Source organism: Lagopus muta, chromosome 8, assembly GCF_023343835.1.
Source record: "Lagopus muta isolate bLagMut1 chromosome 8, bLagMut1 primary, whole genome shotgun sequence".
In the NCBI taxonomy this organism is placed as follows: Eukaryota; Metazoa; Chordata; class Aves; order Galliformes; family Phasianidae; genus Lagopus; species Lagopus muta.
The window spans coordinates 10,796,697-10,812,342 of record NC_064440.1 but is presented as its reverse complement, the minus strand read 5'-3'; the positions used below and the strand labels follow the sequence as shown (position 1 = coordinate 10,812,342).

The 15,646-nt window shown below is 46.5% G+C and overlaps 1 protein-coding gene across 1 annotated transcript in view; it reads right to left on the bottom strand.

Annotated features, from left to right (window-relative positions):
- Positions 1-15,406, bottom strand: part of TFCP2L1 (transcription factor CP2 like 1) — a 33,834-nt gene extending 18,428 nt beyond the window's left edge. Inside the window, exons 1-2 of the mRNA XM_048952915.1 lie at positions 15,208-15,406; positions 12,399-12,550 (exon numbers count right to left, since the gene is read on the bottom strand). Coding sequence (XP_048808872.1) covers positions 12,399-12,550; positions 15,208-15,269 — 214 coding nt within the window. The 5' untranslated portion in view covers positions 15,270-15,406. The remainder of the gene's footprint in view (positions 1-12,398; positions 12,551-15,207) is intronic.
- Positions 15,407-15,646: the final 240 nt, after the last annotated feature.

Here is a 15,646-nt window from a genome sequence, read left to right as displayed (position 1 = left end):
TGCACAACAGGTCTAGTCACTGTTCTGCTAAGGACAGCAAGGTCAGGGTTGCAATGCGTTTCAGTGAACCAGAAAGACAAGATTTGTTCCATAATGGCCTCAGATGTGGCTGCCCAGTGCACAAATCTTCCTTCAGACGTGTGAAAGCAACTCTGCATATTACAGTAGTGCAAGGACCGATCCCTTTGAAATCCCCACTGGAAGGGAGTTAGACCGCTTTCTCCCCCACTCCTTAGCATAACAAACTCAGTTCAGTAGACTTCCTCTAGCTGGTTCATGAAATACCATCACCCTCCAAGGCTGACAGTAGACCAAGAAGACTGGCATCCCAAAACCTTATGCACAAATGGTAAAGGCATTACAAAAGCTTATAGTATCAGACCAACTGCACAACAAACCTATAGCTGGTAATGAGGCAGGGCAGGAACATATAACATATCCTCAGTACCTATTTTTTCTTGCTCAACGTGATATCCTCCCTTTTACTGAAAAAATGCGCAGTTACAACAAGGCAAGCACCAAGAGGGAGAGCAGTTTGGTTCTTCTGGTTCAACCAGCTTCTCCTCTGAACCGGCCCTGCAGAAAACTGCAAAGCAGATAGATCTCCCTCTGAGCAGTTGCTACCAGCAGAGAGAAGAATGCTACACTTCTGGCCCTAGAAATGGAAGACTTACATGTCAAAAGGGCACTGCATTTCAGTCAGGTTCCTTTTTAGGAATTCTGGCTCTCCCATTTGCCCTTGTGAGCACAGACCCTATCACCAGAGCAGAGATAGATGGCTGGGGCAGGGGGTGGAGGACAAGAGGGGCCATATTGGAGCCACAAATGTTTGCACAGCACTCCTACTGATGTCAGTAGAGGTTCTGCAAACAGGAAGTGACCCTTGAATCCAGCATGTGGCTTAAGGGATGCAGAAGGGGAAGAATAAACCATTTGAAGTGCCAAATTAAGCACTGGAAACACACACAGATCTTAACCCATCTCTTTGCACATAAGTAAACTGAATTAGGAAGAGTGACCTCCCTTTAGAGATCACTGGACAACAAAACTGGATGTTGTAAATTACAGTGTCGAAATGGAGGTCTCCCTTACTAACACAAGAGAGTCTCTAGTGTTACCAATCATACAGGTTATTATTATTCACTTGGCAGTTTTATGAGAGACGTACAATAGCTCTCCACATAACCAATACCACTGTATTAATATAAAAAGTCAGGCTCAGGTTCACAAAATCAGAGTGATGCAGTTCATTATCTGAAATGAATTTACACAGCCAAGCATCTCTTGCATTTGCAATTCACTCCCAAGCAAATATCAGTCCAATCATTACAGAAAATTAGTTTAGAATTTGAGACTATAAGCTTCTGTGACCGTACTCAGATGTTGTTACAGGGACACAGAAGTCACATGACCTGTGCTACAGAGGAAAGCAATGGCTAAGCCACAAGCATTTCCACTCAGCAAGTATTGCAAGCCTTAGTTTGTGACGCCTTTACATTCTTATATATACCCCACTCTTTTGGCAGCCTGGTTTGCATTTCTTATGAGATGAAAGAAATTAATCTGCATAAAAACATTGAGACATCATGTTCCTTTCAAACTGATATCAAGCACTTAAGAAGTGTGCAACATGCATCTTCCAAGCAGTTGTGTGGGACAGGAGCCATCCTGCAACCCAGCAGATAACTTGAACCATACACCTCATCCTGATGGGAGGGATTCTGCTTGGATAGAGTCAGAAACATATTCTGCCCACTGGTAAAACAGAAAACTGTTGTGGAGACAGAGTTAATGATAAATGGAAAGTCAAATAAGAAGTAAAATGCTTTGATGAAAGATATATGGGTCATCTGATGTAAGACACAGTACTCAGTTCATGCCATGATATGCCTCATTCAGAGTAGTATTTATTCTACTTTCCCTTCAGCCTCCAAGTGTTCAACTCCAGTTACTACACAGAGCAGCTATCAAAACAAGATGGCTTTCAGCCAAAATTCAATTGCAATTTATTTCCCTCTGTGGAACTCTCAGTGAGAATTTGGTCCTAATTCCTCATATTCCCATTGGCACTGAAGAGCCAAAAGCTAAGAAGTAGCTCAAGGCTCTGGCACACAGAATCCAATACCAGTGACTGTCCAGCTCTATCACACATGGGCTGTCAATGTTCTAACTAAATTGTTGTTACTCCAGTATCTAAATCTGTAGAGAAATACAGTTGCAAGTGTTACTAAAACAAACCCTATTCCCAGTTCCCATGACAGGCTGCAACTGGCGAAGCCCAAAACATACAACTGAAATACAGTGAGTTCGCCAGTGATGTCTTTCTGTTTCTTCATTAATATAGGCTATACTAGATAGCTGCAAGTCAGTGCTTGGTAATAAAGCCAGATAGAGTTGCTGAATGTCTGATGCTGAGACTCTGAGATGATATATAAGATCAAACAGCCTGACCTTGACCAGGGCAGTAGCTGCTCCTCAACTGATGAAGTTTTATCATATGCTGGGCTTAGAGGGAAGGAAAAACCCTATGGAAACATCTGTGGCAATGGAGAGCAGCGGTGGCAGATTCAACCTGCTGAAACCTTCTCCCTATCATGCTCTCAACACCAACCATACCTGCAGCAAGGCAGCAAGGGCTCACAACAGCCTCACAGCTGTCAACCTACCTGGTCTCAGGTTATGCTGCAGTATGGTACACACACAAACAAGGACACCTGAAGCCACCTATCAGTGTTTTTACCACTATCCAGTATGAAGAAAGCATTTTGAACACCAAATCCCCAGAAGAGCTGATGCCAATGCACAACCCGGTGCTCCTTGCGCAGAGCTCGCCACAAGCCTTCTTCCCTACCTCAGGCAGGGAACAGAATGGCAATAAATATTTGAATAACCACATTAAATTCCTGAGATGCAATTTGTCTCCCAGCTTCATTGGAAGCTTTTGGGGCACCAATAAAAACCTGGGCGGGTGATGATACAGTGCAATTTGTATTTTGAGCAGACAGTCCCTGAGCAACAGCAAATTTATGCAATCACCTCCTAGGCTAGGGTTTGAGCAACTCTGCTTTACAAACAAGAGTAATATCCAGCAAAGTAGTAACCACCCAAGTCCACAGAGCTCCTGCTTGGTGATTCATAAAGCCATTGAGCCTACCCTAAAGAGGATTTATAGACTGTTTACTCTCTTCATTTTTACTGTCTTTGGCCATTAATGCATATTAAATGCAGGTATGGCCACTTATTTTGGGGACAAAATAACTGAAAGTCAACAATTTGATACAGCTGATGAAAAATTTGGTTCAAGAAAGAAATGCTTTCACATACTCAGAAGGAACAAGCCATCTCAGTTCCAGTCACCAGTAACTCTTGAGAGCTTCTGATTTCAAAAGATTATCCTAAACTCAAAAGTTACATTTTGTTTTATGTTTATTTGCTACACAATCACAATATCCAGCTTTCATTTTTGAGTGTTTTGGTGTTACGTTTCCAGGGCCACTTCCACTATGCATTCTGTGGTTTTCTGCACAATGCATCAATACGATACACTCACTTTCTATTAGGCTGCTGCTGTTCCAGACCAATCTGAGTTTACTTAATCTAGCCAAGTTGTCTGCTTGCCTTTCCAGCAATTAATTAAAACCTAACCTTACACTGAGCAATATCTGTGATAGAAGTCAGTAGACAAGAAAAAAATAATAATAATTGCGAGTTCTCTTTCACAGAATGGATCCACACAGCACTGGACAGAACCAGCCTGGAAACTGTTTGATTATTAAGCCAAGCTGGCCAATAAAAATTCCATTTAGCAACTTTATATGGACATCCTAAATAGCGCAAAGATAAAGGCAAAGGAATGCTGACAGATGAATGCAGCATGCAGAAGGAGGGGGGAGGAAAAAAGAAACAGCTTTTACCCCCGCCCAAGGCACATCCAGCAGGCAGGAGGATCACCTTTAAAGCAACCAAATGCAACTATTTAGGCCATCAGGCACACACACACACATTTATCTGACAAGATTAATGGGTCCACAGAATAAACAGGCAAGAGTGACAGAGCTGGCATCTCAACTTGCATGCTCGATTGCCCACACCTTTTTAGACAGGCAAAAGCAAAAGTATAGCTTAGCATAAGCTTAGCATAACACCTGCCAAAGTGTCCCATGTGCAGACATTCTCAAGACAAGGAACAAGGGCGGAATCCTCCCTTTCCAGGCCACAAATGGCGCTGGATATTCTGCAGTTGCTTATTGCATCCTCCTTTGACAAGATGCTCTAGGAGATGTTTATCCAGAGGATATTGTGAATTCAGCTGCTACACAATAGGCCACCCTGAAAGCTCCCGCTACGCTAGGAGCATGGAAATCCTGCAGAGGAGGACCAACTGTGGGCCAGGCAAAGCAAAAGGAACATAAGAGTCATCCTGACACACCAAATCCATCATGTCCCACATCTCATCTTCAAGAGCAGCCAGTTATAAGTGGCCAGGGATGGGGCAGGGCGAAGACAGTCAACCCTTCCCTGGCCACAGCTTCCCAGCAGCTGGTATTCAGTGTTCAGGCTGCATCCATATCAAGCTGTCCAGTCAGACCAACGGTCATAAACTCCTCATTTGCAGTCTCTCTCTCTGAATGTGGTTATACCAACCACGCTGCACACATGCCTTACTTCAGTATCTGCAGTCTCAAGCATCCTTCCACTTATTTCCTGCCTGTTTCTCTTTGCAGCAAAGCTATCTTGGTGCCACTGTTTGGAGCCACTTCCAATGGAGTTCGCTACCCATCTGAGTGCAATATCAAAAATAGCTGCCCTACTTGCCATTACCACCAGAGGAACCTAATGGACCAATTCCATGACCAGTTCTTCCACCATGCCATAGAGCTGCACTGTCATCATGCCTCTTCCTGAGCTTCTCCTCCTTTTACAATCTCCTCAGAGCTCTGGGGGGGGTTTCTTTGTCCCCTTCTTTCTCTTTTTCTGCCTCTTTCTTGTGGAAAGCCAAACACATGCCTCAGAGCAAAGTTTGCTGGAAGAAAACTCCAGTGCTCATTTACTATATGAACATTTGGCTGAACACTCATCTTCCCAGACTTCTGAGGATAGTTCATTTTACAGTGGTGACACTTCATAGCTAACAGGCATAAAATAAACACTCTTCATTTACAGTGCTTTCCACTCAGATGAGTGGGACGTATATGTAACTCCTCCAAGGCTACAGCCTAGCTTCCAATCAAGGATACAAAAACAGCTAATACACTCAGAAACACTCTCAGTTGCTACTGTCACTGTGTGCACTTGTTCTTCTCTTGCACACACCTTGTCTACTCTGCTGAACCCCACCAACTAATCTGCAGGAAACCTGCTTTAGCAGGGGAGCTGGACTTAATGGTCCCCAGAGGTCTCTTCCAATCCCTACAATTCCACGATTCTATAATCTCACCTAATTGAAGACATGGTATAAGTTTTGATTTTTAAAACAAATCAATCACTGAAGAAATTATGGACTTCTAATGGAAAAGAGGGGAAAAAAAAATCTGACTTGAGAAAATAATTTCTTCCTGTACTTCCAGCTCTCTAGCATGTACACCCAGGACTATCTGGGTCACATCTGACTAGCTCAGAAAAGCTTAGCCCCCTCTGTGTAATTAAAACAGGCAGGCTTTTTCTGGTTTCAACCTGTACTGAGTCAATTTGGACAACAGGTTTTATAGCTCTGCAAGACTAGCTTGGTGTGTAATATTTACTTGAGCTTCAGATAACTAAAAAGAATGGTCCCTGGTGAGGGTGCTGAAGAGGGATGCAGAAGGGCCGAATGTGACTGCTGACCCCAATCAGCCCTCAGGGAAATCAGCCCCTCCACCACATTTCTGCAGTCATGTGGAGAAATGTGCTAGAGAAAGGAAGCCCCACTCGTGCACCTGGCTACTCCAACTGACAAATGCCCCATCACAGCAAGTACAGCTCAGAAATACGACAGCAAGCCAGGACGAGAGAAATCTTACTGCTCAAGTACGTGCCGTATAGTTTCAGAAACATAAAATAAATGCTTGGTTGGAGGCAAAAATGTTTTTGGTTTTTTTTTTCCAGCCTCCTTAGAGATAAGGTATCATATAGTTCCCATAGAAACAGTTAACCTTGTCAAAAGGACGCTCTTCTGTAAGTTTCTTACTGTTAACATATGTCTTATAGGAAGGATACTGCAAGTTGGGAAAAAGTGAGTGAAAATTGAAATGTCACCTCAGATTGACAAGTTCATTGATACAGTCCAAATGTAGAAACTTAGGCAAAAGTTTCTCTCAAAATTACAGAAATCTGAAAGGAGATATGGATAATGGAGAAAAGTTAAAAAAAAAAAAAAAAAAGACAGGGAAGGAAAAAAAAATCTTGTAGATATTCTGAATTTTCACTATACTCACAGCTACTTCTGAGCACTTCCTTCCTTCACAGATATTGAAGATTTATGGAAGTGGGAGAACAAAATGCAGTCTAGGGGCTTCCAGTAGGAGCTGTGCACAGGCTACGATCCAGCAAGTTCACAATCCCATTTGAATTTCATCCAGATGTTAACAGCAGTATTACCAAACGAATAGAAAACAGCCTCTTGGTTAAAAGACAACTGAGATTCTAGCTTCCTAAGGGCAACAGAAGTCAGATGCTCTACTTATGCAGAGGTGCCCTGTCATCTGAAGCAAGATTCATAGTGAGTTTAGGGATAGTGTGGTTTGGAGACAGGGTTGTTTATCCTGGGCTGCCAAGCAAAGACAGAGCTGCCAAGCATATGGGGAAATCGCTGCTAGCACGAATAACGGCTTCAGCTGAGACATCAGAGCTGCCTTCAGAGAAAGGTAGGAGACAAATGCCTTCTCCAAAAACAAAGGAGTGCAGCACAAGAACCAAAAAGAAAAAAACATCCTCAGAAATAGAAAAGACAGCCTTTGACAGGCACTTCTTGAAGCTACCCAAAGCCAGGAAAGGAGGAGAGGACCAGAACGGCATGTCACATTGTGTGCCATAGGGATGATGGATGCATAGGTGGGCAGCCACCAGGAAGCACCTGATATTCACAGCCTCAGTGACACTCAGGCAAAGGTAGAGTGCATGTTCACAAGGGACAGGCCACCAGCAGTGGGAGCTGGCCACTGGCAGCAGCAATTTATAGGGAGAGTTGGTTCTTCTGATGGGACAAAGCAAAAGTCTCCCCACAAGTAGAACTATAATTAAACCAGAAGCACACCCAGTCAGAGCTGGTCAATCAGCCTTCTCTACACTTCATTTAGGCAAATAAAGAACTGTTCCAGGAAAACTACAAACATTCCGACAGTTGTGACCCCATAAAAACCCAATTACGTATGAGTTAACGTCAACAGAAAACAGCTTTTTTCATTTACTGTAAATCTCAGTATTTAAAACTGAGTTCCTTGCCTGTAGAAGATTAGCCAACTGTATGAACTTTAAATTTTTAAGGGAGGCAAAGGTTTTGTTGTAAGCAATGACATCTACCCAAGCAACCACCTTCCATTTATCCTCTGCGCTCTCCACGCCTTTCCTTGGAAGGGAAACCACAACATGTCTCTAGTGAGCTGAAGCAGGACAACAGCCAAAAAATCTACAACAGCAGTTTCAAGTGTACAAGTTTACACAAACACATCTTGGACCTGGATCCACTCCTGAGGACCCAATATCTGGAGCTTTTGTTTGTGCGTGACAGAACCCAACTCAGACCATCTTTAGCTTTGTGAGGCATCTGTTGCTTATGCACCACAGCAGCTATGCTCCCAGTAACATCACAGGTCTTCTCGGATGTTCGTGGTTTTCTCTCATGGTTTGGGTTTTTGGCTTGTTTGTTTTCCGAACTGTCTAGGACTGGCAATAAAACTAACTAACTCTTGGAAGACCCTGCGAAGCAGAGGTGGCCAGCCTTCCTAACCCCAACCGGCTGCATGTGAAAATCCTCGCATGGCTGAGGACCACAAGTCATAAACCACAGACCTGGAGAGCAGGAAAACTTCACAGGCAGGTGATGGCCTGCTACTCTCAAGCACTGCTAAGGGACAGGGCTGGGTCTGGCACACAGCTGGGTCTCAGTGACTCCTGCCATCAGCCCGGACCCACCCTCTATTCCGAGCAATTTAGATCTCTGGCTCTGAGCCAACCCAACACTGGTCATGAAATAAAATCACGACTGGAACAGCTCATGCTCCACATGTGGTTCTGGCACTACAAGCCAAGTCCCTTGAGCAATGAGTTTTGCTTTGTGTCGTTTGTTGGGCTTTTTTGTGTGCGAATGTGCCCTTTTTTAATTTATTTTTTTTTAATGATTTTATTTCCTCACATTTATTAGCATTCAGATCTGCTGTAGAGTGCTTGTTTCCTCTGCATTCCTCCTGGTACAGTTTCTGGAACCACCTTCATTACTCCCATTTCTGTCCATGTCTGAAACTAGTTTCAACCAGCCCTGCTCAAACCACACCCCATATGACTGCAGACCATAGAACATGCAACTGCACCAAGACGGCTTGCTAAAGCAGTAGTTTGTAACATGGTTGCTGGTTGATTGTTTGTCTGAAAAATCTCTACCCACAAGATACATTGCAATAGTGCTAAAAGGCAGGCTAGTCCCAAAAAACGTTAGGTGATGAAGTGCTCCCTGACCAAGGGAACAGTGCCAGCAGCAGCTCCTTGTGTGAGGACACACCTTTACCAGCTTCGTGGACCAAAGGGGAAGTGGTTTTAAGGCACCATGGTAACATGTCTATATTACAGCTGTCAGATGAATAATTCTAATGCAGTCCAGTAAAGATCTCTGACCATACAGACTGCCTTAAGTATTACCAAACTAAGATCACGTTGAATTGAGACTAACAGGGCTCTGGCTCCAATTTCTCAAGGAATGTGGGACACAGAAGGGAAGAGATCGGGAAAGACAAGTGTAATGAGTCAGTCTTTGGAAAGCGAGCTGAAGATTTGACTCTAGATGCTTGATTTACTGGCTAGTTCTAGAGCTGTGGCCAGTGAGCATTTGTGGTTTCAGACCAGAGCAGACAAGCTTGGGAGCCTGCCACTGGTGAACGTCCCCAAGTCAACTTCACATGACCTTCCCCATTGCGCCCTCAGCCTTGCTAAGAACAGCCTCTGCAGATCAGGACTCCACTTGGATTTTTCCCTCATCTTTGTGGGGAGCTAGGGCTAAAGTCCTCTACCTGCACAGTGCCACTGACCAACTCCCCAGGGCCACCCAAGGCTCAGCAGAAGCCATCATGCTCTGTAAGACCAGACCTTTCTTCTTCCTATCTCTGTACACGGGCTATCTACTGAGCCGGTCATTCTCCAACACTGAACTGGTCCTGAGGGAGCATCCCAAGGCAGGGAGAATAGCTGCTGCACAGTGACAGAAGGTCTGCTACTGAGTAGTGAAGAGCTCCAGCCAGGGAAGCATTTTTGGATAACACATTGCAAGAGTCAGTCAGCCAAATAGTGAAGCAGCCAAAAACCCCCAAACCAGTCTTCATAGTCTGGATATGTCACTGCACTGGAGGTGAATGGGTTTGTTGGAACTGGGACAGCCACTTTGTATCTCTGTTACTAGGAGCCAGCTGTGACTGAAGCTCTCAGCATAGACAGGGTAGAAGGACACATTAATGAAGTTAGCCATTTGCTAAGGTCATCTGACCCAAAACTCAAGCATACACGCAAGAAGGAAGTTTTGTGTAACAGTATTTAGCCAGACCACGATAAGCACAGAAAGAGGGTAAGGTGCAAGAAGTGTCCCTTTTCTTATGTCAGTGTAAGGCAACAAGGTGTAAGGAATGGTCTGTGCTGCTTTCTGGAATGGCACCACGGTCACAGCATGCTGAAGTCAGTCAGCTCTTCTGCTATGCTACAGCTACCAAGACCTGAGCTGCCCCGAGGTTCCCTCCATGTCCCACCTCAGGCTTACACAGCATAGTTCTTCTAGTTTGATGATGAACTTTGTGTTAGTCTTACCTCAGCTTGTACTAAGAGTAATTCAGAACTGCATGGCAGCACCTGGGTGGGATTCCCTGGCTTCTGTTGAACAGGTTGCAACCCGTGAGGAGTTGCAGCACTTTCCTCTGACTTTGGAGGAGTGAGAGGAAAATAACTGCACAGTAGGTATCCTCTGGGAAACTATTCAGTTCAAAAAAAAAAAATAAATCAAAAGTAGTTTCCACAGAAGTGTTTCTCTTCTGCCTCAAGAATTTTCATTTCTGCTGTTACTTTTTATTCACGAGCTCGACAGAAAAAGAACAAGATCTTAACACAGATGTTAATAGAAAATAAATCTTCTTTTACGTAGGCATTCCTAAGCATAAAAATCTATTGCAAGACAAATCTTCATAACTTTTTAACCCTAAGCAACATCCCCACTAATATCACATCAGAGAAATATCTGTTGGTTCTGACCACAGCTGATGGAAACGTGTGCTTAGTATCCTCTTATTGTATACACAACCAACCTCACTGACTACACCAGCTCCTCACAGCAGGTCATATCCCTACAATCCCTTTTTCCTAACTAGCACAGGCAAGGGATTTCAGTTTAAATGACAAAGCACAGAGGAAGAGGAGGTTAGGGCCAAGGCCTGCCCTTCCTACCAAAAAGGAATCAATGCTGGGAACAGGAGTGCAGCTGCTGGTGTTGATTCTGAAGCAACTTGCCAAGTATGGCAGAACGGCTTTTAAGGCAGGCATACTGCATAGCCTTGAATTTCAACTGAATGTCAAGAGGATCTTAAAGAAATTAAGAAGAGCACAGTGTAATGTGCAAAAAAAAATTGCTTAGGAACTTAAAGAAGTGAGGTAAGAATGCTGCTAAGAAGGTGGCAGGAAGATGTGAAGTTTCTGTCAAGAATAGAAGGCAATGAGCTGTTCAACTTAGAAGGAAGGAGATGTAGCATCTTTTACAACTAATTACCTTGAAGATCCCATAAGAAAAGATGCTCTTTCCATCTTTCATGGCAAAGCAACAGCATTACAGTTCTTCCCCAAACCCCTTCCCAGCTCTTGCCTACTGCATGGCTTCGTCCAGTCTCACCCCTGCTTTGTTGCTCTAAACTGTCCAGCCTCACTCCCCAGGGCACATCCCCAACTGCCCCCTTGGGAGATGGAAGACGGGTGCAGAAGATACCTGGCATCTGGTGGCCTGTCAAGGAATTAAGTCAGTACTGTGTCAAGATGGAGCAGGAGACAAATATTCACGACAGTAAGCAGAACACAGTCTATGCTCATCTCACCCTTGACATGCCCCATGTCACCTGCTGGGATTTTGCTGTATTTGAATGGATAAACCAGGAATACAGTCACAAATCTTAAGCAATCTTCAATCTATATGGCATCTGAGCTTCTTGGGTAAAGCCTGCAGCACTTTCTAGCAGGGCTCTCTGGGCCTACCAGCAAAACAGATCCAACAGCCAGACATACCCGGAGGGTGTCAGAGCCCGTGGGGGGGGAGGAGGGAGGAAAGAGGGGGTCAGGGCTCTGCTTTGCACAAACACTGAAAGAAGTCCAGACAGAGACACTGAAGTGAGCTTCACATTCAATGCACAGAGCTTGAGGAGCTGGGGCAGTGCTCAGAAGCTAGAGGGGACACCAGTAACACAGGGCAAACAGCCCTCAGACTGATGCTATTGTAATGCCCTTGTTATCAAACTAGCAGAAATTAAGTGTAGTATGTTTTTGCATAGTCTGTGCCTGGAGATGTCTTATCCCTCTGGGACCCATATGCAGGAGGTACTACAAAGAGACAGCCAATCTCCAACCACAGATGCGTATGCACAAATTCTGACAAAGGAAAAAAACGTCCAGGGAAACTCAGGGCCTCGCATAAAAATTATGCTATGAGGTCCGTTATGGAGGACCTTGCTACTATGAACCCCATAAACTTGTCAAGTCAGGGACTCAGCAGATCAGAGCCACATCACCCAGCCAGTGGGAGCAACACCACCCTCTGCTGAGAGCACTGAGAAACCCACAGGTACTTGCTATCTCATCCACTGCAGCAATGATGCCCTCCAGTAGCTCTCAAGGGCCTGCAATGTCAAGGTCCCTCCCCTAGTCCAAAGCTTGCCCACCTGCTGAATTCACCTGGCCTTTCAAGACGCAGGTAGGAGGCCGTATTTCAGACTGCTGGAGATCAAGCCAGTACCTGGCTACATGAAACTATGCATGATGCTTTAAGTCAACAATTAATCAACGGTACTTCATCATTTTGTATCAGTTGAGGAATCTTTAATTTTTTACTCTTACACGCCACATTGTCCTTTCCTCCATCCCCTTTCCCCCTTCCCACTGCCCTCCCAGTGATGCACCAGTATGGAATTCAATCTCTCTCTCATGAATCATTCCCAGGGTATGTGCCCTCCTCCACGCAGTACAAACCCTACCTTGGTTGAGGTAGGTCAGGGTTTCTTCGTGCAGCTTCACAGCAGGGGATGTGGCTGTGCAGAGGACGTACTGAAAGGGAGGCAGTTTGGCTTCATTCTCGGGAGACAGCTGTGGTTCCTCCTGCTTGAAGATCGGCAGCGCAAGGACATCTCTGAAACACACAATTCACACACATTTATTTACAAAGACTCTGTGGAATATTCTGCTCTCAATCTGGATTTGATTGTATGCTCTGAGATAATGGAGATGATCTCCGGAGGAGCACTGAGTTATGACAGCTAAGAATAAATTTAGCCTCCATAACGTGACAAGGCAACTTCTGCTTTCATGGAAGCACACAGGTGCTCAGCAGCAGCTTCACAAGGAGCTGGGTGCAGTCCCAGATCTCACTCCTTTACAAGACATTTGCACTGACCTGCATGCTGACTCGCAGCCAGACTGCTCCCGGCCCACGCTAACCCCAAGCGGAACAGATGTCAGCAATGCTGAGAGCACAACAGAACCATTAGCACAAAGAGATGCCAGGAACCAGCATCCTTATCTTCGCACATCTAATGCTGGTGAGCCACATTAGCCTTTCCCACACCTCTAACTTCTCTGGTTGTTGTGTCCACCTACTTAACACACCGTATCCTTCCCAATTAGAAAGATTATGCTGAAAACAGAGACAATTCAGTGTAAGTAATCAGATTTTCCTCCCCCTCCCCCCCCAGTCCATTCCCTCTATATGCATGAAGACCCAAGATTCCCAGCAGGGTTCTGTTCCCCTGGAATTCCCACACACAAGAAGCTCTAATAAGAACTGTCCAGGAGCATGCCTGTGCATACAGGCATGCTCCCTATGGAAAGGCCATTACAAATTTTCCTTGCCTGTTCTGTTAATGATCCACCTTGCACTCAATCCTAACACCCACAACCTTGAAGGCTGCCCAGGTCACCAGTGAAATGGGGCAGCAGTTTGCAACAGAGCTGAAGTACCCAGTTCACACACAGGGCTCCTGTTAAGAAACAAAACCAGAGAGCAAACTGTGCCACTCCGCTTATCAGCGAGGACAAAGGAACACCCCTCTGTTTCCATTTTCCCCCCTAGCTGCACCCCTCTGCACTACCACCAACTCCAAGGCACCCAGCCCCACTTACTTGCTGGCATCACTGAGGTAACCACTGCTTGCTCTTACCCAACTGTGGCCATTGAGAGGATTTTTTCCTCTCAGTGATGATGATTGACCATGGTAATGAAGTGAGAGAAATGCCTCAGAAGATGTCTGAACAGATACCACAGCTTTGGATCAACCCCCTATGAAACATTTCACCTTGCCAGAAGTGCTTGCAACACAGAAAGAAGATGCGAACAAGGGGCTGAAAGAAGCTCTAAGGTGCAAGTATAAAAGACATGGCACTATTTGCTCAACTCTTAGCTCAAGGCTGCAAACCAAGTCTTGAGAAAAGCAGGTGGGTGAGATCCTCAAACTCTCCCGATGTTCACCTCTATGCTGAAGCACTGGGGTTCTGCCATTAACCAAGGATTGGACAATGTACCGGGGAAGGGAGAAAGGTGTCTGAGGCAGGGCTCAGAGTGAGATACATGCAGGGTTCCCATGACAATGAAGATCCACAGGGTTACTCTGGAGCACTGTCTTACTGTCATTTCAAATACACACAACGCTGCGGTACATCAGAACTTACACAGCTGTTGCAAAGGCTTTGTACAGAAGTATGACCCACGGGTAGGGGTCTGCACAACTTCAGCTTGCTTGGTGCAGTCTCAGCCAGCCTGTGGGCACGGGCAGCCCTGGGAAGCACAGCCCAGAGCAGAGGGCTCTCTCTAGAAGCGCACGTCTCAACAGGCTCCCAGGAATTGGTCACAATTACAACTCTCCACGAGAACTGGGTGTTTAACCCAGCTGACCTTCCCCAAAGCATCTGAAGCCAACAGTTAACATTCCAATCAATGTGAGTTGAGGGCTTTGAGCCCCAGCTCAAGAACCCTCATAGCTATAGCAACAAACATTCATTCAGTATGCTGAATGGCATGGTCAAGCCTGACCCAGACAGGATGATCCTGCAACACTGTGATGCTGCAAACCCACAGAGAACCCCGCAATAGAAGGAACCCACAAGGACCATCAAGTCCAACTCCTGGCTCCTCACAAGGCCAACCAATAACCAAACCTTATGCCTGAGAGCGGTGTTCCAGCACTCTCTGAGCTCCAGCAGCTCAGGGCTGTGCCCACCACCCTGGGCAGCCCATCCTATGCCCACTGCCCTCTGGGGCAGAACCCCCTCTTGCTGTCCAACCTGGTGCTGCCTGGACTCGGTGTGCTCCTGCAGCAGCCTTGGGGGTGCACACAGGGTGCCACAACTCAGCACAACCGCAGCCATCGGCGCCCTCTGAGACTCCGGCCATAGATATTCATAAAAAAACAATTCACAAGCACCCAGCAGAAAGGAAACTCCTAAAGTTGCCTGCTTTGTTGTCTTCTTGGGGGGAGGAAACACGGGTTTGCGCTACACATGTTGCAGACTATTGTTTCGCAGCCCTTTAGAGCTTAAATTAGGAACACTTAATTAAACGCGACTGTGCAGAGGCAGGAAAAAGCTGGTTTAGGCGAGTCGAGAAAGTGAAATTGCGAGCTGCTCGCCCATCGTCCCCAAAGGAGGAGGCAGCTCCGCGCCGAGCGGGGCAGGCAGCAGCCGCGGCACCGCCGAGCCCCGCTAATAGAGAAGGACGGGAAAAAGGAGCCCGCGGCTCCCAGCGAGAAGGGCTCCCCCGGGCCGATCCCTGTGCGTTACCCCGCGGGGACTCACCGCAGATAGCTGCCGGTCGAGTGCTGGTTGTAGTGCTCCGGCTGCGTGTGCCAAAACAGCATCTTGGGGACAGCGGGGAGGGGGGGAGCCCGGCGCGGTCGCTGGGAGCGGGGACGAGAAGTGTCCCAGCCGGGCTGCCCACCCCGAGGCTCACAACCTACTGCTACCACCACCTCTCACCAGCTCCAGTCGCGGCCCCGAAGGCTCCCGGCGCTTTTATGGCCCAACCCCGGCGGGCGCGGGTTGGCTGCGCTGCGGAGCACCGGGACCTCCCCCGGCCCGCCCCGCACAGCCGCGCCGCCGCCGCGGGGCGCAGGTGGTTCCGTGCGGATGGGGCGGTGCTGCCTGCCCTGGGACGGCTTTTGTGCAAACGGTGGTTTGTAGCCACTGGAGGCAAGCGTTAGGATAAGTGTTCGTACGGTATCAACCTCCTGGAAGG